At 50.1% G+C, this 23,086-nt stretch overlaps 1 protein-coding gene across 6 annotated transcripts in view; it reads left to right on the top strand.

Annotated features, from left to right (window-relative positions):
* The window catches only part of lrrc56 (leucine rich repeat containing 56), a 235,646-nt gene that overhangs the window by 207,134 nt on the left and 5,426 nt on the right, over positions 1–23,086 (top strand). For all 6 annotated transcript variants that reach the window (XM_086008403.1, XM_086008398.1, XM_086008400.1 and 3 more), the window contains 3 exons: positions 5,430–5,611; positions 10,799–11,126; positions 15,733–15,931. In XM_086008403.1, coding sequence (XP_085864529.1) covers positions 5,430–5,611; positions 10,799–11,126; positions 15,733–15,922 — 700 coding nt within the window. In that variant the 3' untranslated portion in view covers positions 15,923–15,931. The remainder of the gene's footprint in view (positions 1–5,429; positions 5,612–10,798; positions 11,127–15,732; positions 15,932–23,086) is intronic.

A 23,086-nucleotide genomic window follows, 5' to 3' on the forward strand; every position in this document is an offset into this window, starting at 1 on the left:
CACCGAAAAACATGTATGATTGAACACGTAAACGCAGATCTAGCCATACAGTGTATAAACAGATATATCCCTGTATGTATAAATATACACTCATATAATATGCATATAATCTTTTCTTAGGTTTAATGGTTGTCCTCTGCTTATGGCAAGCTGTAACATAGTTTGCCGCTAAAGTTACGAAATTTCTCTGTTCCCCTAATAGATACGGGAGTTTTTGGTCGTCATTCAAATTTTGAATTCAGGGCATATTTTTATGAATTTTGGGTAGAAATTCCCCCTTTTGTCCTGATAGTTTCCACAAGTTGTGAGGAAGTGCATCTCTGTCTCCACCACTCCCTGACTGCAGTGAGAGCATATCCTGTCCTCTCTTGGCAGTCAGGTCTGCCTGTGTCTGCCTTTTTCGATGGCCAGGCTATGCTCACTAAGTCTGTACATAGTCAAGGTTTTTCTCAATTTGCTACCTGCGTGGTCAGGTATTCAGCCATGGTGTATTGTCTGTTTAGGGCCAAATAGCAATCAAGTTTGTTTTGGGTTTTTGTTGTTTCTGTCCAATAGGTTTAGTGACAATTGTGTTAGGTCGAATTCTCTGTGCTAGGATGTCACTGTCCTGGAGCTGGTTATTATTAGTAGTGTTAGTAGTTACTTCACTGAGTCCCAGGACTAGTTGACTGAGGGAACTCTTCTCTATGATCATCTCTTGGCATTTCAGGGCTTCGTAATGATAGCAGTGGGGTTGCTCATTTTTAGGTGTTACCAAAATTTGGTGGCTCTTTTTTGGATATTAATTAGTAGTGGATATTGGCCTAGTTCTGCCCTGCATGCATTGTTTGCGGTTTTCCTCTGAGTCCGGAGGATACTTTTACAGAATTCTGCATGTAGGATCTCAATTGGATGTTTGTCCCATTTTGCAAATTCTTGTTGTGTTAGCGGACCCCACACCTCACTGCCATAGAGTGCAATTGGTTCAATTACTGATTTAAAAATTTTGAGCCAAATGCCAATTGGGATTTCTATATGGATTAACTTTTTAATGGCATAGAAAGCCCTTTTTGGTTTCTCTTTCAGTTCATTCACAGCCAGATGAAAATTTCCCGTAGAACTGATTTTTAAGCCTAAGTATGTGTAGTTTGTAGTTTGTTCAATTTTAGTTGCTCCTAGTGTGAAATTTATTCTGGGTCCCTGATGTCTGGATCTTTGCTGGAACACAAGAACTTTGTTTTTTTGGGGGTTTATTGTCAGGGCCCAGGTCTGACAGAACGACTCTAGCAGATCCAGGTTCTGCTGTAGACCAGTCTCTCTCTCTCTCTCTTTCCCCCCAGTGTCTCTCTCTCTCTCTCTCTCTCCAGTCTCTCTCTCTCTCTCCCCCCCCGTCTCTCTCTCTCTCTCTCTCCCCCCAGTCTCTCTCTCTCTCTCTCCCCCCCAGTCTCTCTCTCTCTCTCTCCCCCCCATTCTCTCTCTCTCTCTCTTCCCCCCGTCTCTCTCTCCCCCAGTCTCTCTCTCTCTCCCCCGTCTCTCTCTCTCTCTTCCCCCCAGTTGCTCTCTCCCCCCCCCCAGTTGCTCTCTCCCCCCCAGTCTCTCTCTCCCCCCCGTCTCTCTCTTCTCCCCCCAGTCTCTCTCTCGATCCCCGGGCCTCTCTCCCCCCCAGTCTCTCTCTCTCTCTTTCCCTCTCTCTCTCTCTCCTTCCCACACAGACAGACAGACAGACAAACTCATTTATATATATAAAAATTATTTCTACTTTTTTCATAACAACATGCCCTCAAAAAACCCTCGGCACCGCCGGGCACTCCAGCTAGTACCTTAGAAAACTGGCCTTTCTTACTAACAGTGGCTCTTGACTGGCATACCTTAGAAAAGTGACCTTTCTTGCTGCAGTGATTGCAGGTTGCGTTATGAGCAGGACAAAATTTCCTATAATGGAACGCACCTCCACAGAAGATACACTTCCTTCCGGATTGCCAAGATGCCGCTAGGGCGGGGTTGCCATCAGTGTAGGTTTCTAGGGTAGGGTTGCCATCAGCCAGGTTGGAGTCGTCATCCGTGAGGGCTTCCGCCCGAGGCCTATCGAAGGAGTCACTAAAAGTGATAGCAGCAGCCCATGCATGTGGTGAAAGATAGGTGTCTGCATTCCTCTTTGCTAAGTCCAGAGAACATGCCTGGTCATAGGCAGCCTGTAACTTGAGGGTTTTATTCTCCAACAGACGCTGACGTATGAAGGGAGACGCAATCCCATTAATAAAGGAATCACGAATTAACTCCTCCTGGTACTGCTCAGCTGTAACAGCTTTAAGATTACAATCCTTGCTGAGCCTGCGAAGTTTCTGAAGGAATTTGTCAAGTGATTCCCCGGGTTGTTGTCGAGTTGTGGCCAGTAGATGCCGAGCAAAAATGTCATTTGGGGACTTGACATATAGCTGCTGTAGTATTTGGATAGCGGCGTCATAGTCTACACAGTCTTCGATATAATCAAACACATGAGGGGATACGTAATTAGCAAGTATTTCTAATTTATCAGGAACATTTTCAGCACACACCCTGAGGAAGTTGCTGAAAGAACGATACCAGTGTTTCCATACCTTAGCAGCTGTAAGTGAATTCGGGTCCAGGTCGAGACGGGCAGGGCTGAGTAGTTTCTCCATAATGGATCGATTACTTGTCTGAGTTCCCTTCTACGGTTCGAGTCGTAGCTGGCTGTTCCCAAAATCACCCAAAGCGTGGAGTTGATAACAAGTTGATTAAATTGACGTAATAAAACTCACTGCGCACTTGGTTTGAGTATAAAGCAAGGCTTTAATCAACTTGTTTCAGAACATGGAGGTCTAGTTGTATTTCACTAGCTCCTTGTCTTACAAAATGTCCTTGGAGAGCTGGGGCCCACACCCGAGCATTTATACTCCTTGGACGGCACCACCAGCTGGCCGTCCAGCGTTATTTCATAAGTAGTTTCTTGATGATGAGATTTATAACTGTGTGTGTGTGTGTGTGTGTGTGTGTGTGGGGGGGGTGGGTTGTGTGTGGGGTGTGTGTGGGGGGGGTGGGGTGTGTGTGTGGGGTGTGTGTGTGTATGGGGTGTGTGCGGGGTTTTGTGTGGGGTGTGTGTGTGGAGTGTGTGTGTGGGGTGTGTGTGTGGGGTGTGTGTGTGCGGAGTGTGTGTGCGGAGTGTGTGTGCGGGGTGTGTGTGGTGTGTGTGGGGTGTGTGTGTGGGGTGTGTGTGTGGGGTGTGTGTGTGTGTGGTGTGTGTGTGTGTGGTGTGTGTGTGGGGTGTGTGTGTGGGGTGTGTGTGTGTGTGGTGTGTGTGTGGGGTGTGTGTGTGGGGTGTGTGTGTGGGGTGTGTGTGTGGGGTGTGTGTGGGGGGGTGTGTGTGGGGTGTGTGTGGGGTGTGTGTGTGGGGTGTGTGTGTGGGGTGTGTGTGGGGGGGTGTGTGTGGGGGGTGTGTGTGGGGTGTGTGTGTGGGGTGTGTGTGTGGGGTGTGTGTGTGGGGTGTGTGTGTGGTGTGTGTGTGTGGGGTGTGTGTGTGGGGTGTGTGTGTGGGGTGTGTGTGTGGGGGGTGTGTGTGCGGTGTGTGTGGGGTGTGCGGTGTGTGGTGTGTGTGCGGTGTGTGTGTGTGTGTGTGGGGTGTGTGTGTGGGGTGTGTGTGTGGTGTGTGTGTGTGTGGGGTGTGTGTGTGGGGTGTGTGTGGGGGTGTGTGTGTGGGGGTGTGTGTGTGGGGTGTGTGTGTGGGGTGTGTGTGTGGGGTGTGTGTGTGGGGTGTGTGTGTGGGGTGTGCGGTGTGGGGTGTGTGTGCGGTGTGTGTCTGTGTGTGGGGTGTGTGTGTGGGGTGTGTGTGGGGTGTGCGGTGTGGGGTGTGTGTGCGGTGTGTGTGTGTGTGTGGGGTGTGTGTGTGGGGTGTGTGTGTGGGGTGTGCGTGTGGGGTGTGCGTGTGGGGTGTGCGTGTGGGGTGTGTGCGGGGTGTGTGCGGGGTGTGTGTGTGGGGTGTGTGTGGGGTGTGTGTGTGGGGTGTGTGTGTGGGGTGTGTGTGTGGGGTGTGTGTGTGGGGTGTGTGTGTGGGGTGTGTGTGTGGGGTGTGCGTGTGGGGTGTGTGCGTGGGGTGTGTGCGGGGTGTGTGCGGGGTGTGTGTGTGGGGTGTGTGTGGGGTGTGTGTGTGTGGGGTGGGGTGTGTGTGTGGGGTGTGTGTGTGGGGTGTGTGTGTGGGGTGTGTGTGTGGGGTGTGTGTGGGGTGTGTGTGTGGGGTGTGTGTGGGGGGTGTGTGTGTGGGGTGTGTGTGTGGGGTGTGTGTGTGGGGTGTGTGTGTGGGGTGTGTGTGTGGGGTGTGTGTGTGGGGTGTGTGTGGGGTGTGTGTGTGGGGTGTGTGTGTGGGGGGTGTGTGTGTGGGGTGTGTGTGTGGGGTGTGTGTGTGCGGTGTGTGTGGGGTGTGTGTGTGTGGGGTGTGGGGTGTGTGTGTGGGGTGTGTGTGTGGGGTGTGTGTGTGGGGGGTGTGTGTGGGGTGTGTGTGTGGGGTGTGTGTGTGGGGTGTGTGTGGTGTGTGTGTGTGGGGGGTGTGTGGGGTGTGTGTGTGTGGTGTGTGTGTGGGGTGTGTGCGGGGTGTGTGTGCGGGGTGTGTGTGCGGGGTGTGTGCGGGGAGCGTGTGCGGGGCGTGTGCGGGGAGTGTGCGGGGGGTGTGCGTGGGGTGTGCGTGTGGTGTGTGTGTGGGTGGGGTGTGTGTGGGGTGTGTGTGTGGGTGGGTTGTGTGTGTGTGGGTGCGGTGTGTGTGTTTGTGGGTGGGGTGTGTGTGTGGGGTGTGTGTGTGGGGTGTGTGTGTGGGGTGTGTGCGGTGTGTGTGTGCGGTGTGTGTGGGGTGTGTGTGGGTGGGTTGTGTGTGTGTGTGCGTGTGTGTGTGGGGTGTGTGTGTGGGGTGTGTGTGTGCGGTGTGTGTGTGGGGTGTGTGTGTGGGGTGTGTGTGTGGGGTGTGTGTGTGGGGTGTGTGTGTGGGGTGTGTGTGTGCGGTGTGTGTGTGTGTGTGTGGGGTGTGTGTGTGGGGTGTGTGTGTGGGGTGTGTGTGTGCGGTGTGTGTGTGGGGTGTGTGTGTGGGGTGTGTGTGTGTGCGGTGTGTGGGTGCGGTGTGTGTGTGTGCGGTGTGTGTGTGTGTGGGTGGGTTGTGTGTGTGTGTACGCGTGCACGCACGTTAGGTGAGGACAGGATCAGGCTCTCTGAGCTTGAAAAGCCCACTGCCACTCACTTGGTTCACACATGAAGAATTGACACTTGTGCGAGGTATCAGAAGGCTGCTGTGCCCATAAATGTGCCTTCTGGAAAGGAGAGGAATTTGGGGGGAAATAAAATACTCTCTTACACTTCCCCATGTTTGTTTTATGTCTCCAGACTTAGTAAAAGAAATCAGTAGCATAGAGATGAGCACTGCACTGACACCTATATAAATCCTTCTTCTAAAGGCGCCTTAAGGCTATTTTTAAGGAACACGAACCACAAGTGTTGAAGATTCATCACGATGATAATGATGTCCTGAGTGACTGTTCTGGTGACGAGGAGGCCAAGGACAACTGCTCCGATGAATGGACTGACCCTGTTTCCCCAGAATCTGCATGCCTCTCACCTTCACTCCCTTCACCCCCAAGTAAGTTCGACTCATTTGATTTTAAATTGCAATTTGGTTTCGACCTTGTTCAGGTCTGTACCGCTTTTTGCAAACTAGTCCAAGACATTTCAACTTGCTGTCTTGGGTCTTAAGCTTCCCGCTCGGTTTCAGTCGGTTGTTTATATATCGCAACAGAATGTAGCCCTACAATCACACAATCTTACAGCGCAGCAGGAGGCCATTCAGCCCATCGTGCCTGTGTTGGCTCTTTGAAAGAGCTCTCCAATTAGTCCCACTCCCCCCTGCTCCTTCCCCATAGCCCAGCAAATTTTTCCTTTTCGAGTATTTATCCAATTCCCTTTTGAAAGTTACTATTGAATTTGCCCTTTCAGGCAGCGCATTCCAGATCACAACAACTCGCTGTGTAAACATTTTTTTCCTCTTGTTGCCTCTGGTTCTTTTGCCAAGCACCTTCACTCTGTGCCCTCTGGTTACCGACCCTTCTGCCACTGGAAACAGTTTCTCTTTATTTACTCTATCAAAACCTCTCATGAATTTGAACACCTCTATTAAATCTCCACTTAACCTTCTCTGCTCCAAGGAGAACAACCTCAGTTTCTCCAGTCTCTCCACATAACTGAAGTCTTTCATCCCTGGAACCATTCTGATAAATCTCCTATGCACCCTTTCCAAAGCCTTAACATCCTTTCTAAAGTGTGGAGCCCAGAATTGGCCACAATACTCCAGCTGGGGCCTAACCAGCGTTTTGTAGCTTAACTTCCTTGCTTTTGTCCTCTATTCCTCTATTTATAAAACCCAGGATCCCGTGTGCTTTTTCACAGCCTTCTCAACTTGTCCCGCCACCTTCAAAGATTTGTGTACGTACACCCCCAGGTCTCTCTCTTCCTGCACCCCTTTAACATCGAAACATAGAAGATAGGAACAGGAGTAGGCCATTCGGCCCCTCGAGCCTGCTCCGCCATTCAATGCGATCATGGCTGATCATCCACACTCAGTACCATTTCGTTTATATTGCCTCTTCCTACCAAAATGAGTTATTTCACACTTCTCTGCGTTAAATTTCATCTGCCATGTGTCAGCCCATTTCACCAGTCTGTCTATGTCCTCCTGAATAACAACAGAAAATGCTGGAAAAACTCAGCAGCCAGGCAACATCCGTGGAGAGAAATTAGCGTCAACGTTTCGGGTCAAAACCCTTTATCAAGTCTTGATAAAGGGTTTTGACCCGAAACGTTGACTCTAATTTCTTTCCACGGATGTTGCCTGGCCTGCTGAGTTTTTCCAGCATTTTCTGTTGTTATTTTGGATTTCCAGCATCTGCAGTATTTTGCTATGTCCTCCTGAAGTCTGTTACTATCCTCCTCACTGTTTACCACATTTCTGAGTTTCGTGTCATCTGCAAACTTTGAAATTATGCCCTGTATACCCAAGTCCAGGTCATTAATATATATCAGAAAGAGCAGTGGTCCTAATACCGACCCCTGGGGAACACCACTGTATACTTCCCTCCCATCTGAAAAACAACCGTTCACCACTACTCTCTGCTTTCTGTCCCTCAGCCAATTTTGTATCCACGCTGCCACTTTAATCCATGGATTTTAATTTTGCTAACAAGTCTATGTTGTTACTCCCTGTTCATGAGTTACAAGGATAACCATTCTTTTGTTTTGTGTTAATCCAGGTGAGGAATATTTGTGTCATTTCAGACACCTAGGGGTTTCGATTTTAACTCTGGATGTGACCGGGCCAGGCTCGGGTGCAGGGTGGGAGGGAATCCCTGCGGAGAGATCCACGTGAGGTACGGGGCAGGAGGGAATCCCTGCGGAGAGATCCACGTGAGGTACGGGGCGGGAGGGAATCCCTGCGGAGAGATCCACGTGAGGTACGGGGCGGGAGGGAATCCCTGCGGAGAGATCCACGTGAGGTACGGGGCGGGAGGGAATCCCTGCGGAGAGATTCACGTGAGGTACGGGGCGGGAGGGAATCCCCGCGGAGAGTTCATACTTTGGTTCTGTCTTCACAAAGGAGGACACAAATAACCTCCCAGAGATGCCGGGGAACATAGGGCCTGATGAAAGGGTGGAACTGAAAGAAATCAGTATTTGTAGGGAAATGGTGTTAGGAAAATTGATGGGACTGAAGGCCGATAAATCCCCAGGGCCTGATAATCTACATCCCAGGGTACTTAAGGAAGTGGCCCTAGAAATAGTAGATGCATTGCTGGCCATCTTCCAGAACTCGATAGACTCTGGAACAGTACCCATGGATTGGAGGGTAGCTAATGTTACCCCACTATTCAAAAAAGGTGGTAGAGAAAAAGCGGGGAATTATAGACCGGTAAGCCTGACATCGTTAGTGGGGAAAATGCTAGAATCTATTATAAAAGATGTAATAGCAGAGCACTTGGTAAGCAGTGACAAGATCGGACAAAGTCAACATGGATTTACAAAAGGTAAATCATGCTTGACTAATCTACTGGAATTTTTTGAGGATGTAACTGGTAAAATAGATAGGGGAGAACCAGTGGATGTGGTGTATTTGGACTTTCAGAAGGCTTTCGATAAGGTCCCACATAAGAGATTAGCGTGCAAAATTAAGGCACATGGGATTGGGGGCAAGGTATTGACTTGGATAGAGAATTGGTTGGCGGACAGAAAGCAAAGAGTTGGAATAAACGGGTCGTTTTCCGAGTGGCAGGTAGTGACTAGTGGGGTACCGCAAGGATCGGTCCTAGGACCCCAGCTGTTCACAATATATATTAATGATCTGGACGAGGGAATTGGATGTAATATCTCCAAATTTGCAGACGACACAAAGCTGGGTGGGAGGGTAAGCTGTGAGGAGGATGTCGTGAAACTCCAGTACGATTTGGACAGATTGGGTGATTGGGCAGAAACATGGCAAATGCACTATAATGTGGATAAATGTGAGGTTATCCACTTTGGTGGCAAAAACAGGAAGGCAGATTATTATTTGAATGGCAATAGATTGGGAGAAGGGGAAGTGCAAAGAGACCTGGGTGTTCTTGTGCACCAGTCGCTGAAGGTAAGCATGCAGGTGCAGCAGGCGGTTAAGAAGGCAAATGGTATGTTGGCCTTCGTAGCAAGAGGGTTCGAGTACAGGAACAAGGATGTCTTGCTACAGTTGTACAGGGCCTTGGTGAGACCGCACCTTGAGTATTGTGTGCAGTTTTGGTCGCCTTACCTGAGGAAGGACGTTCTTGCCATGGAAGGAGTGCAGCGAAGATTCACCAGGCTGATACCTGGGATGGCAGGAATGACGTATGAGGAGAGATTGTGTCGATTGGGATTATACTCACTGGAGTTTAGAAGATTGAGAGGGGATCTCATCGAAACCTATAAAATTCTTTCAGGCCTGGACAGACTAGATGTAGGAAGGATGTTCCCGATGGTCGGGGAGTCCAGAACCAGGGGTCAGTCTAAGGATAAGGGGTAAGCCATTTAGGACTGAAATGAGGAGGAATTTCTTCACCCAGAGAGTGGTGAACCTGTGGAATTCTCTGCCACAGAGGGCAGTGGAGGCCAGTTCATTAAATATATTCAAAAAAGAGTTGGATATATTTCTTAAGGCTAAAGGGATCAAGGGATATGGGGAGAAGGCAGGGACAGGGTACTGAATTTAGATGATCAGCCATGATCTCATTGAATGGCGGAGCAGGCTCGAGGGGCCGAATGGCCTACTCCTGCTCCTATCTTCTATGTTTCTATGAGTTCAGCGTGAGGTACGGGGCGGGAGGGAATCCCCGCGGAGAGATCCACGTGATGTACGGGGCGGGAGGGAATCCCCACGGAGAGATCCACGTGATGTACGGGGCGGGAGGGAATCCCCGCGGAGAGATCCACGTGATGTACGGGGTGGGAGGGAATCCCCACGGAGAGATCCACGTGATGTACGGGGTGGGAGGGAATCCCCACGGAGAGATCCACGTGATGTACGGGGCGGGAGGGAATCCCCGCGGAGAGATCCACGTGAGGTACGGGGCGGGAGGGAATCCCCGCGGAGAGATCCACGTGAGGTACGGGGCGGGAGGGAATCCCCGCGGAGAGATCCACGTGAGGTACGGGGCGGGAGGGAATCCCCGCGGAGAGATCCACGTGATTTACGGGACGGGAGGGAATCCCCGCGGAGAGATCCACATGATGTACGGGGCGGGAGGGAATCCCCGCGGAGAGATCCACGTGATGTACGGGGCGGGAGGGAATCCCCGCGGAGAGATCCACGTGATGTACAGGGCAGGAGGGAATCCCTGCGGAGAGATCCACGTGAGGTACGGGCCGTTTTAACTCCCGGGCCTCATTTGAATACTGTAGTACTGTCTCCCGCCCGAAACCGGCAGGACGTCAGAGATGGCGGGCGGGAGCAGAGATTGGGAGGGAAGCCCGTAGACACCGGCCACCCAACATAGGAACCGGAGGAGGCCATTCAGCTCCTTGAGTCTGTTCCACCATTCAGTTAGATCGTGGCTGATCTGTATCTTAACTCCATCTACCTGCCTTGATTCATAGAATGGTTACAGCTCGGAAGAAGGCCATTTGGCCCGTCGAGCCCGTGCTGGCTTGCTGCAAGAGCACCTCAGCTGGTCCTACTTCCCCGCCCTTTCCCTGTAGCCCTGCATAGAATCATACAAGATTCCATAACCCTTAATAACCTTACCTAACAAAAATCTTTCAATCTCAGTTTTGAAAGCTCCAATTGACCCCCCAGCCTCAACAGCTTTTTGGGGGAGAGAGTTCCAGATTTCCACCACCCTTTGTGTGAAGAAGTGCTTCCTGACATCACCCCTGAACGGCCTGGCTCTAATTTTAAGGTTCTGCCCCCTTGTTCTGGACTCCCCCCACCAGAGGAACTAGTTTCTCTCTACCGACCCGATCAACTCCTTTAATGATCTTAAACACCTCGATCAGATCACCCCTTAATCTTCCAAACTCGAGTGAATACAAGCCCAGTCTGTGCAAGCTGTCCTCATAATTTAACCCTTTTAGCCCCGGTATCATTCTGGTGAATCTGCGCTGCTCCCCCTCCGAGGCCAATATATCCTTCCTGAGGTGTGGGGCCCAGAACTGAACCCAGTGACTCAGATGGGGTCTGACCAGAGCTTTATATAACTGCAACCCAATGGAACTGTCCCTGGCATGGCTAGTTAAATGTGTGCTTCTCTAATCAGTAAATGTACCTCTCTTTCAGGTTTGTCCTCCAATACGGAAAGCTTGTTGGTCGCAGCCTTTAATCGAGCGTTGTCTCCAATTCCTCCGTCACCTCAGGAAGTGCCCGCAGGGTCGCACAAAGCACTTGACTTCAGGGTTAGACGCTTGAGAAGGGCTCTCCAGGTGGAAAGCAAACCCTTGCAAGAAGACGGTGAAGACTACACTGTGCTCGGTGAAGACAGGGCAGCTGCATGTTCACATGGAGTTAAACCAGAAAGTAGGCTCGAGGACAGGCTGAACGTGTACTCGGCCACCGAGAGCCAAAGACCGGTTTCTGGACCAGCTACTGTTGGACCAAGAAGTGTAAGGTATGAATCTCGCTCAGTGCTGGGCCTTCTATTTAAAACCTCGGCAGCATCTGGCTAAATCACATTCTGCGACAGAGTATCATTTAGGGTGTTGACACAAGTGAGAGTAACTTGTATTGTTTACAGTAAGGCACCATTGATGCCAAAGACCATAGAATGATACAGCACAGAAGGAGGCCATTCGGCCCATCGTGCCTGTCCCACTCCCCCTGCTCTTTCCCCACAGCCCTGCGAATTTTTCCTTTTTAAGTATATATCCAATCCTCAATATGAGCAATCAAAAATTTGGTGCTGTATTTTCCTCTTCGATGAAGAATGGCAAGATGCCCGTTTTAATCAAAATTGCAGAAATGTGCAGTTTGGTCATTCCTGAGGATCTGATTTTGTTAACGGCAATGCAAAAAGAGCCAATCACAGCGCACATATCATATCCCGGTGATCCTTTAACACCCCTCTAACAAGTAAGGAGACTCTTAACTTTTACAAGTGCCGAAGTTTGTTACTCTGGTTGTGGAGTGGGTGATATTTGTTTAAATTCAAGAAGCCTGTTTTACTGAGCAGACCCTGGCCATGTGGTCACAGAGTTACAGTGGGAGAAGGACGGTCCCCAAAGATCCAAAGGAGGCAGCACAGTCATGATGATTTCACAGTGAAAATGATGATTACATCTTTGGTTTAAAAAAAGTTTGTAGATTTCTCCTTTGTACTGATCTCACTGTCAGTGGCAACCAGCTCTTTCAACTTGAAATTAATGAATGACTATTACACATATCTAAATATAGTGGTGCAATAGTGTCGTGGTTATGTTACTGGATCAATAATCCAGAGAACGTGAGTTCAAATCCCACCAGTTTGAGAATTTGAATTCAGTTAAAAACAATCTGGAAATAAAAAGCCAGTATCAGTGAAAGTGACCGTGAAGCTGTCGGATTGTCAGAAAAACCCAACGGGTTCACTCATGTCCTTTAGGGAAGGGAACCTGCCGTCCTTACCCGGTCTGGGCCTACACGTATTTCCTAAGGAGGCTGAAGGGATGTAACCTGTCACCCCTGATCCTCTCTAACTTTTACCGCTGCACAATAGAGAGCATCCTGACAAACTGTATCACAGTATGGTATGGCAGCTGTAGCTACTATGACCGGAAAGCCCTGCAGCGGGTAGTCAAAACTGCCCAACGCATTACCGGCACCCGGCTACCGACCATAGAGCGCATATACCAGAAACGCTGTTTACGGAGGTCACGGTCCATCATCAAAGACCCTACCCACCCCAGCCACAGTCTGTTCACCCCCCTGCCATCTGGGAGACGCTACAGATGCATTCGCACCTGTACGACTAGATTTAGGAACAGCTTCTTTCCCAGGGCTGTCATCCTACTGAACTCCACAAATAAACTCTAAAGCCTGCCCATCTGCCAATGCACTTTATTATGGTTAGGTTTATGTTAATGTATTACAAGCCAAATGTATGTTGAATGTTTAAATGTCTTAATCTAAATGTACACTCTCGGGAGCCGCAAGCCCACATTTCGTTGTACTGCACTTGTGCACTAACAATGACAATAAAAGTTGATTTGATTTGATTTGATTTGATTTGATTTGACGTGACTCCAGACCCACACCAACGTGGTTGATTCTTCACTGCCCTCTGAAGTGCCCTCCAGCATGCCGCTCAGTTACCCCAGGGCAACTAGGGATGGGCATCCGGCCCCCCACATCCTGAGAAATATATACTCTTTTTAAAATTTGTTCATGGGCTGTGGCCATCGTTGGCAAGGCTGGCGTTTATTGCCCTCCCTAATTGCCCTGAGAAGGTGGTGGTGAGCCGCCGCAGTCTGTGTACTACTAAATATTGGGAAGACTGAAGCCATTGTTTTCGGTCCCCGCCACAAACTCCGTTCCCGAGCCACTGACTCCATCCCACTCCCTAACATCTGTCTGAGGCTGAACCACACTGTTCGCAACCTTGGTGTCATATTTGACCCTGAAATGAGCTTCCGACCACATATCCCTGCTATAATTAAGACCGCCTACTTCCACCGCCCGTCTCCGCCCTTCCCTCAGTTCATCCGTTGCTGAAACCCTCATCCATGCCTTTGTTACCTCCAGACTTGACTATTCCAACACACTCCTGGCTGGCCTCCCACATTCTACCCTCTGTAAACTTGGGGTCATCCAAAACTCGGCTTCCCGTGTCCTAACTCGCACCAAGTCCCGTTCGCCCATCACCCCTGTGCTCGCTGACCTACATTGGCTCCCGGTTAAGCAACACCTCGATTTCAAAATTCTCATCCTTGTTTTCAAATCCCTCCATGGCCTCGCCCCTCCCTATCTCTGCAATCTCCTCCAGCCCCACAACCCTCCGAGATATCTGCGCTCCCCTAATTCTGCCCTCTTGAGCATCCCTGATTATAATCGCTCAACCTTTGGCGGCCGTGCCTTCTGTTGCCTAGGTCCAAAGCTCTGGAATTCCCTGCCTAAACCTCTCCGCCTCGCTACCTCTCTTTCCTCCTTTAAGACGCTCCTTAAAACCTACCTCTTTGACCAAGCTTTTGGCCACCTGCCCTAATTTATCCTTATGTGGATCGGTGTCAATTTTTTTTTGTCTTAAAATACTCCTGTGCAGCGCCTTGGGACGTTTTACTACGTTAAAGGCGCTATATAAATACACGTTGCTGTTGTTGTTGATAGCAGTTTGATGCAACTCATAGGGCAGTTCAGAGTCATCCACATTGCTGTGGGTCTGGAGTCACACACAGGCCAGACCGGGTAAGGACGGCAGATTTCCTTCCCTGAAGGGCATCAGTGAACCAGATGGGTTTTTACGACAATCCGGTAGTTTCATGGTCACCATTACTGATACTAGCTTTTTATTCCAGATTTATTTAATTAACTGAATTGAAATTCCTCCGCTGTCGTGATGGGATTCTACACTCGTGTCTCTGGATCATTAGCCCAGGCCTGTGGATTACTCGTCCAGTAACCACTATGCTACCGTTCCCGATAACACAAGATTAACCCAAGTAATCTTTTACTGCTCCACAGCCACCTTTTGTTGCAATGTCGCCACATTTCCTCCAACAATTTATCCTTCTGTTCCCATACGATCACCTCTGACCTACCCCAGGGCTCCATTCTTTATTGCCTCTTCATCATCGTTTACATGCTGCCATTTGGCTGAATGTTCTGCCTGTAAACTGGTAACACTCAGCGTTATCTCTTCGCTCCACCTTCAGTTCCACCACTCCTGCTACCCTCTGCAACTCCCTGTCCTGCTTGAGGTGCTGGATCCCCTTTAACTCTCTGCAGCACCTGTGTGCCGCTGGACTCCCGTCAGCCTCTCTGGCTGCCGCCTCAAACCTTGCACGGAGGAGCGAAGCCTCAGCACCCTGCTTGGTGCAAGGGAACACCACCACCTCCAAGTCCCCCCCCCGCAAGTCACACACATAGAAACATAGAAGATAGGAGCAGGAGTAGGCCATTCGGCCCCTCGAGCCCACTCCGCCATTCAATGAGATCATGGCTGATCATCCAAATTCTGTACCCTGTCCCTGCTTTCTCCCCATGTCCCTTGACCCTTTAGCCTCAAGAAATATATCCAACTCCTTCTTGAATATATTTAATGAATTGGCCTCCACTGCCTTCTGTGGCAGAGAATTCCACAGGTTCACCACTCTCTGGGTGAAGAAATTCCTCCTCATCTCAGTCCTAAATGGCTTACCCCTTATCTTTAGACTGTGACCCCTGGTTCTTGACTCCCCTGCCATCGGGAACATCCTTCCTGCATCTAGTCTGTCTAGTCCTGTTAGAATTTTATAACTTTCAATGAGACTGTCCCGACTTGGACATAAAGGGGCTAGAATAAGGGGCTGCTCTTTCAAAACTGAGATGAGGAGGAACTACTTCACTCAGAGGGTGGTAGGTCCATGGAATATGCTGCCCCAAAAAGCTGTAGAAGCTACATCATTACATAAATTTAAAACAGAAATAGACAGTTTCCTAGAAGTAAAGGGAATTAAGGGTTACGGGGAGCGGGCAGAAATTTGGACATAAGTCTAGGTTCGGATCGGACATGGCCCTGTGGGTAGCGGAGCGGGCCCAGGGGCCGTGTAGCCTGATCCTGCTCCTATTTCATGTGTCTAATTCTGTTAGATTCAGGAGATGGTTCTGTGATAGTAGATTGGCGGTTAGGATCAGATCAGCCATGATCTTATTAAATGGCGGAGCAGGCTCGAGGGGCCGATTGGCCTACTCCTGCTCCTATTTCTTATGTTCTTATATAGCATCAATCCTTCATTGTCGCTGGGTCAAAACCCTGGAACTTCCTACCTAACAGCACTGTGGGAGTACCTTCACCACACAGACTGTACCACCACCTTTTCAAGGGCAACTAGGGATCGGCAATAAATGCTGGCCTTGCCAGCGACGCCCACATCCAAAAGAATGATGAAAAGAAAAACATAAATGTTTTCACAACATCAATAGATTTAAATTTCAACTGCAACTTTCAATTGTTATCCTGTCAAATCTTGACGGTGATGGGATGTATCAGACTTCCCCACTTGTGTCAGGTGAGCTACTTATAACGGATATATTTTCATTGGCAGGTCGCAGGTTGACAAGAGGCCTAAAAAAGTCATTGACGGTCATCAGCCAATAATCCGTTCATCCACAAAAACACCCGAGAGGCCTCTCCCCCTGAACCCTGTACGACCCCTGACTGCTAAGGCTGCGCTACAGCGATTGCCAAATAGACCGTTACTTCTGCCCAGCAGAGGAAGCAAGACAACAAGCTGATGGCCACAGGTATAAAGACAGACTGTTGCAGGCACCTTACGGAGCACTGTAATGCTTAGGTGATTATTAATGGTAGACTTCAATCTCTTGTGTAGTATGCACGATGCAAAATGTTCTGCCACTAAAGCTTTATTGTCCTGAGATGGAGATTGAAACCCTTGATGATTTCAATCTCCTTCTCAGCTGCTCTTGCCTGTCCTCCTCCTCCAAATTCATCACCCTCCTATCCTCCCTAAACTTCTCCTTCCTTTTGAACTCTCCTACCCATATTCATGACCCACCCCCTCGGCTTTGCCATCTTCCGCAGCGTCTTTACTCCCTTGGTCTCGATCACTGACAAGGCTTTCCCGACCATTTGTATCCCTCACCAATCACATCCCCCATACCCTCTTCCAACCCCACAACCTTCTGTGTTGCCCTGGAAAAAAAAACTCTTCCCCCCAAGTCGCTTACAACGGCACTTTCAAACTCCAAACTGCCCAGCCTTTGGCCTTCCGTTCATCGCGATACCTCTGCAGGTGTTGGTTTTTACTCAGCCACTCCCTCACCTCCACCTTTTATACCTAGCAAAACCATCACTGTCTCCCATCCCAAACATTCTCCCCTGTATGGCCCCTATCTTCGCTTCCTCAAATCCAAGGGGCACAGACGAGCATCTCTGGTGCAGAACTGGCTTAGCTACCATAGCCAGATCAGGCTGGACCATATCAAGTTCTACCAGGCTTTGCTCTCTTCTACCGAAACTGTCCGCTACTCTGGGACCATCCTGGAGAGCAAAGATGATGACTCCTGGCTTCTCCATGAACCCAACTCCCCTTCCCCGTCCTCCCTCATCTCTAACAACAAGTGCGAGAAGCTCATGGACTTGTCACCAAGATAGAGACCATCCATTCAGCTGCCTCTGCTGCATTTACCCCTTCCCTTGCCCACTAATCCAAGCCTAGCACTAAACCCTCATCTCTCTCAACTTTCTCTCCCATCTCCCTCATGCCCTCTCCGAGTTCATCACATCCATGAGACCCACCTCCTACTCCTTTGACTCGATTCCCACTTAACTTCTGACCACCCAACGTCCCCTCCTGGCCCCCATGCTACCTGCCATTGTAAATGGTTCTATCTCCTCGGGCACAATACTTCTGCCCTTCAAAACCAACATCTTCCCCCCCCCCCATTAAAAGACCCATCCTTGTACCCACAAGGTCCCCCTCCTCTTCTTGATCAACATGCTGCCCTTTGGTGACTACATCCACAGTTCTACCTCTTCACCATCTCTCTTGACTCCTCCACAGCACCAGTGCTGTCAGATTGCTTGTCCGACTTCCAGTTTTGGATGACATGCAATTTCCTTTAACTCAAAATTGGGAAGACCAAAGCCCTTATCTTCGGCCCCTGCCACAAGTTCCGCACTCTCACCATCTGCCTCTTTGGCCACCCTCTCAGGCTGAACCAGATTGTTTGCAACCTCGCCATCCTACTCGACCCTGAGCTGAAATTCCGATCCCATATCCTCGCCATCAAAAAGACTACCTGCTTCCACCATTGTGATACCACCTGCCTCCATCCGTGCCTCAGACTACCTACTGCTGAAACTCTCCTCCTTGCCTTTATCACCTCCAGACTTGACTATTCCACTGCTCTCTTGGCCGACCTCCCATCCGCCAGAAACTTGAGCTCATCCATCACCTCTTTCCTTGCTGATTTACAACGCCTCAAATTTAAAATTCTCATCCTTGTGGTTAAACCCTTCATCGTCTCGCCCCTCCCTACCTCGGTTAATTCCTTCAGCCCTACAACGCCCTCCCTCAACTCCCTGTTCCTCTCTTGTTCACAACCCCGTCTCTGACCCACCATTGGCGGCCGTGCCTTCAGGTGCCTTGGTCCCACACTCTGGAATTCCTTCCCTAAAACTCTCCTCCTTTCTCTTACTTTAAGACGCTCCTTAAAACCCACCTCTATGACCAAGCTTCAGATCAACTCTCCTAATATCTCTCCGTGCACATTTAAATTTTGCTTACGCCTCTGTGAATTGCCTCGGGATGGTTTTCTACGTAAAAGACGCTATATAAATGCAAGTTGTTGATGTTGTTCTGGTGCATTTAACAACAGGTAAGTTGTATCACAAACTGTAAAAGATGTCCTGCAAAGTTTCCTAAAGAGTCATGCCTTGTACCATTCTGTGCTTGATGAACACAATATAAACTACTTTAACCTGTTTATAGTGTACAAAACTGAAAAGCTATCCCTACAAAATGTAAACTTGTCTAGAAAGGTGTCTGTGTCAGGGGATGGTAGCGTAGTGGTAATGTCAGTGGGTTAGTAATCCAGAGGCCTAGACTAATGATCCAGAGACGTGAGTTCAAATCCCATTTAAATTAAATAAATCTGGAATAAAATGCTAGTATCAGTAATGGTGACCATGAAACTATTGGATTGTTGTAAAAACCCATCTGGTTCACTGATGTCCTTTAGGGCAGGAAATCTGCCGTCCTTACCCGGTCTGGCCGATATGTGACTCCAGACCCACAGCAATGTGGTTGACTCTTAACTGCTCTCTGAAATGGCCTAGCAAGACACTCAGTTGTATCAAACCACTATGAAACACAATAATAAGAATGAAACCGAACAGACCACCCGGCATCAACCTCGACCTCGGCAACGGCACACCCAGACTCTGGACCCCATGAAGTCTCGTGGCTTCAGGTCAAGCATGGGCAAGGAAACCTCCTGCTGATTACCACTTACCGCTCTCCCTCAGCTGATGAATCAGTACTCCTCCATGTTGAACACCACTTGGAAGAAGCACTGAGAGTAGCAAGTGCACAGAATGTACTCTGGGTGGGGAACTTCAATGTCCATCACCAAGAGTGGCTCGGTAGCACCACTACTGACCAAGTCCTGGGCCTGCGACAGGTGGTGAGAGAACCAACACGAGGGAAAACCCTACTTGACCTCGTCCTCACCAATCTACCTGTCGCAGATGCATCTGTCCATGACAGTATTGGTAGCAGTGACCACCGCACATTCATTGTGGAGATGAAGTCCCGTCTTCACAGTGAGGACACCCTCCATCGTGTTGTGCGGCACTACCACCGTGCTAAGTGGGATAGATTCAGAACAGACCTAGCAGCTCAAAACTGGGCATCCGTGAGGCGCTGTGGGCCATCAGCAGCAGCAGAATTGTATTCCACAATCTGTAACCTCATGGCCCGGCATATCCCTCACTCTATCATTACCATCAAGCCAGGGGACCAACCCTGGTTCAATAAGGAGTGTAGAAGCGCATGCCAGGAGCAGCACCAGGTGTACCTAAAAATGAGGTGCCAACCTGAGGAAGCTGCAACACAGGACTACATGCATGCTAAAAAGCGGAAGCAGCATGCTACAGACAGAGCTAAGCGATCCCACAATCAACGGATCAGATCAAAGCTCTGCAGTCCTGCCACATCCAGTCGTGGACCATTAAACAACTAACGGGAGGAGGAGGCTCCATGAATATCCCCATCTTCAATGATGGTGGAGCCCAGCACGTGAGTGCAAAAGACAAGGCTGAAGCATTTGCAACCATCTTCAGCCAGAAGTGTCGAGTGGATGATCCATATCGGCCTACTCTTGAGGTCCCCACCATCACAGAAGCCAGTCTTCAGCCAATTTGATTCACTCCACGTGATATCAAGAAACGGCTGAGCGCACTGGATACAGCAAAGTCTATGGGCCCCAACAACATCCCAGCTATCGTGCTGAAGACTTGTGCTCCAGAATTGGCCGCGCCTCTAGCCAAGCTGTTCCAGTACAGCTACAACACTGGCATCTATCCGACAATGTGGAAAACTGCCCAGGTATGTCCTGTCCACAAAAAACAAGACAAATCCAACCCGGCCAATTACCGCCCCATCAGTCTACTCTCAATCATCAGCAAAGTGATGGAAGGTGTCATCGACAGTGCTATCAAGCGGCACTTACTCACCAATAACCTGCTCACTGATGCCCAGTTTGGGTTCCGCCAAGACCGCTCGGCTCCCGACCTCATTACAGCCTTGGTCCAAACATGGACAAAGGAGCTGAATTCCAGAGGTGAAGTGAGAGTGACTGCCCTTGACATCAAGGCAGCATTTGACCATGTGGTATCAAGGAGCCCTAGTAAAAGTGAAGTCAATGGGAATCGGGGGGAAAATGCTCCACTGGCTGGAGTCATACCTAGCACAAAGGAAGATGGTTGTGGTGGTTGAAGGTCAATCATCACAGCCCCAGGACATCGCTGCAGGAGTTCCTCAGGGCAGTGTCCTAGGCCCAACCATCTTCAGCTGCTTCATCAATGACCTTCCCTCCAACATAAGGTCAGAAATGGGGATGTTCGCTGATGACTGCACAGTGTTCAGTGCCATTCACAACTCCTCAGATAATGAAGCATTCCATGCCCGCATGCAACAAGACCTGGACGACGTTCAGGCTTGGGCTGATAAGTGGCAGGTAACATTCGCACCACACAAGCGAGTGTCTAACCATCTCCCCTTGACCCCCATCATCAACATCCTGGGGGTCACCATTGACCAGAAACTTAACTGGACCAGCCACATAAATACTGTGGCTACAAGAGCAGGTCAGAGGCTGGGAATTCTGTGGCGAGTGTCTCACCTCCTGACTCCCCAAAGCCTTTCCGCCATCTACAAGGCACAAGTCAGGAGTGTGATGGAATACTCTCCACTTGCCTGGATGAGTGCAGCTCCAACAACACTCAAGAAGCTCGACATTTTGTTCCGAATACAAGACCAATGTAAAGAATGGTTAAAAGCAGAATACTGCAGATGCTGGAGATGTGAAACAAATGCAGAGGTAGAGGGAGCCAGCCAGCAGGTCAGTCAGAATCTATGGAGAGAACAGACAGTGTTCAGCAGCGAGCCCTTTGTCCAAGTCTCCCTTCAGTTTCTTGTGAAGAATGGTACACGCTCCAACTGTAGACTGCCCGCCCTCTACAGATCCAGGTGTGTGTTTCCAGGTGAGGATAAGAATGGAGTAGGAGTGCAGGAAAGTCAGGGCTGGAGCAGATTCTGCAGATGATCTGCCTGGCCCCAAAAACTAATCGCTGACTCCTCAAATATCTATCCACAGCTCCCTTAAATTTCCCCACCCTATCGACCTCCCTGCGTAATCTGTTCCGCACGTTCATCCCCCTTGGCATTAAGTACTTCAATTGAAACCCCATCCCTCTTCTAAGCTGACGCCCGTGCCCCTGGTTCCAGAGTTTGTGCCAATCTCAAACATATTATCTAGCCTCAATTTTATCGATTCATTTAATGGAAAATAATTCAAGAGGCATCAGGAAGACCTAAGGATGAATTGCCATGCCATAAGCTAAATTGTTTTCATATCTCCCACTGTTTCAGAGTTAAATCACATTTATCTATATCTCAGACTAATGTACAGGGATTAACAATTAAGAGAACATATTCTGTCAGTGCTTGTGAGGTTAAATGGCGTCATCATACTTCCAGGTAATCAAATAACTCACTCTATCACTTGGGAAATCACGTGCTCTATAATCATATGAGGGTCCGTGATTGAATCATTTGTTCCAGTTTTCCATTCTGCTGAGCTAAAGATGATTACAAACAATGTTTTTGAATCGTTTGTAACAAAGGAAAAAACACACAACCTTATTGAGCAGTAATTGGATCTGCAGAGAGATCAGCTCGTCAGGGTTTAAGATGAATTACAGCTGCCCGTTCACCCATCACCCCTGTGCTCGCTGACCCGTGTCCTAACTCACACCCAGTCCCGTTCACCCATCACCCCTGTGCTCGCTGACCCGTGTCCTAACTCACACCCAGTCCCGTTCACCCATCACCCCCTGTGCTCGCTGACCCGTGTCCTAACTCACACCCAGTCCCGTTCACCCATCACCCCCTGTGCTCGCTGACCCGTGTCCTAACTCACACCCACTCCCGTTCACCCATCACCCCCTGTGCTCACTGCCCCGTGTCCTAACTCACACCCAGTCCCGTTCACCCATCACCCCCTGTGCTCACTGCCCCGTGTCCTAACTCACACCCAGTCCCGTTCACCCATCACCCCCTGTGCTCGCTGACCCGTGTCCTAACTCACACCCAGTCCCGTTCACCCATCACCCCGTGCTCGCTGACCCGTGTCCTAACTCACACCCAGTCCCGTTCACCCATCACCCCCTGTGCTCGCTGACCCGTGTCCTAACTCACACCCACTCCCGTTCACCCATCACCCCCTGTGCTCACTGCCCCGTGTCCTAACTCACACTCAGTCCCGTTCAATCATCACCCCCTGTGCTCACTGCCCCGTGTCCTAACTCACACCCAGTCCCGTTCACCCATCACCCCCTGTGCTCACTGCCCCGTGTCCTAACTCACACCCAGTCCCGTTCACCCATCACCCCCTGTGCTCACTGCCCCGTGTCCTAACTCGCACCCAGTCCCGTTCACCCATCACCCCCTGTGCTCACTGCCCCGCGTCCTAACTCACACCCAGTCCCGTTCACCCATCACCCCCTGTGCTCACTGCCCCGTGTCCTAACTCACACCCAGTCCCGTTCACTCATCACCCCCTGTGCTCACTGCCCCGTGTCCTAACTCACACTAAGTCCCGTTCACCCATCTCCCCCTGTGCTCACTGCCCCGTGTCCTAACTCACACCCAGTCCCGTTCACCCATCACCCCCTGTGCTCACTGCCCCGCGTCCTAACTCACACCCAGTCCCGTTCACCCATCACCCCCTGTGCTCACTGCCCCGTGTCCTAACTCACACCCAGTCCCGTTCACTCATCACCCCCTGTGCTCACTGCCCCGTGTCCTAACTCACACCCAGTCCCGTTCACCCATCACCCCCTGTGCTCACTGCCCCGTGTCCTAACTCACACCCAGTCCCGTTCACCCATCACCCCATGTGCTCACTGCCCCGTGTCCTAACTCACACCCAGTCCCGTTCACCCATCACCCCCTGTGCTCACTGCCCCGTGTCCTAACTCACACCCAGTCCCGTTCACCCATCACCCCCTGTGCTCACTGCCCCGTGTCCTAACTCACACCCAGTCCCGTTCACCCATCACCCCCTGTGCTCACTGCCCCGTGTCCTAACTCACACCGAGCCCCGTTCACCCATCACCCCCTGTGCTCACTGCCCCGTGTCCTAACTCACACC

The sequence above is a fragment of the Somniosus microcephalus genome, chromosome 15 (genome assembly GCF_052327205.1).
Source record: "Somniosus microcephalus isolate GS21.2 chromosome 15, FLI_Smic_1.0, whole genome shotgun sequence".
Lineage (NCBI taxonomy): Eukaryota > Metazoa > Chordata > Chondrichthyes > Squaliformes > Somniosidae > Somniosus > Somniosus microcephalus.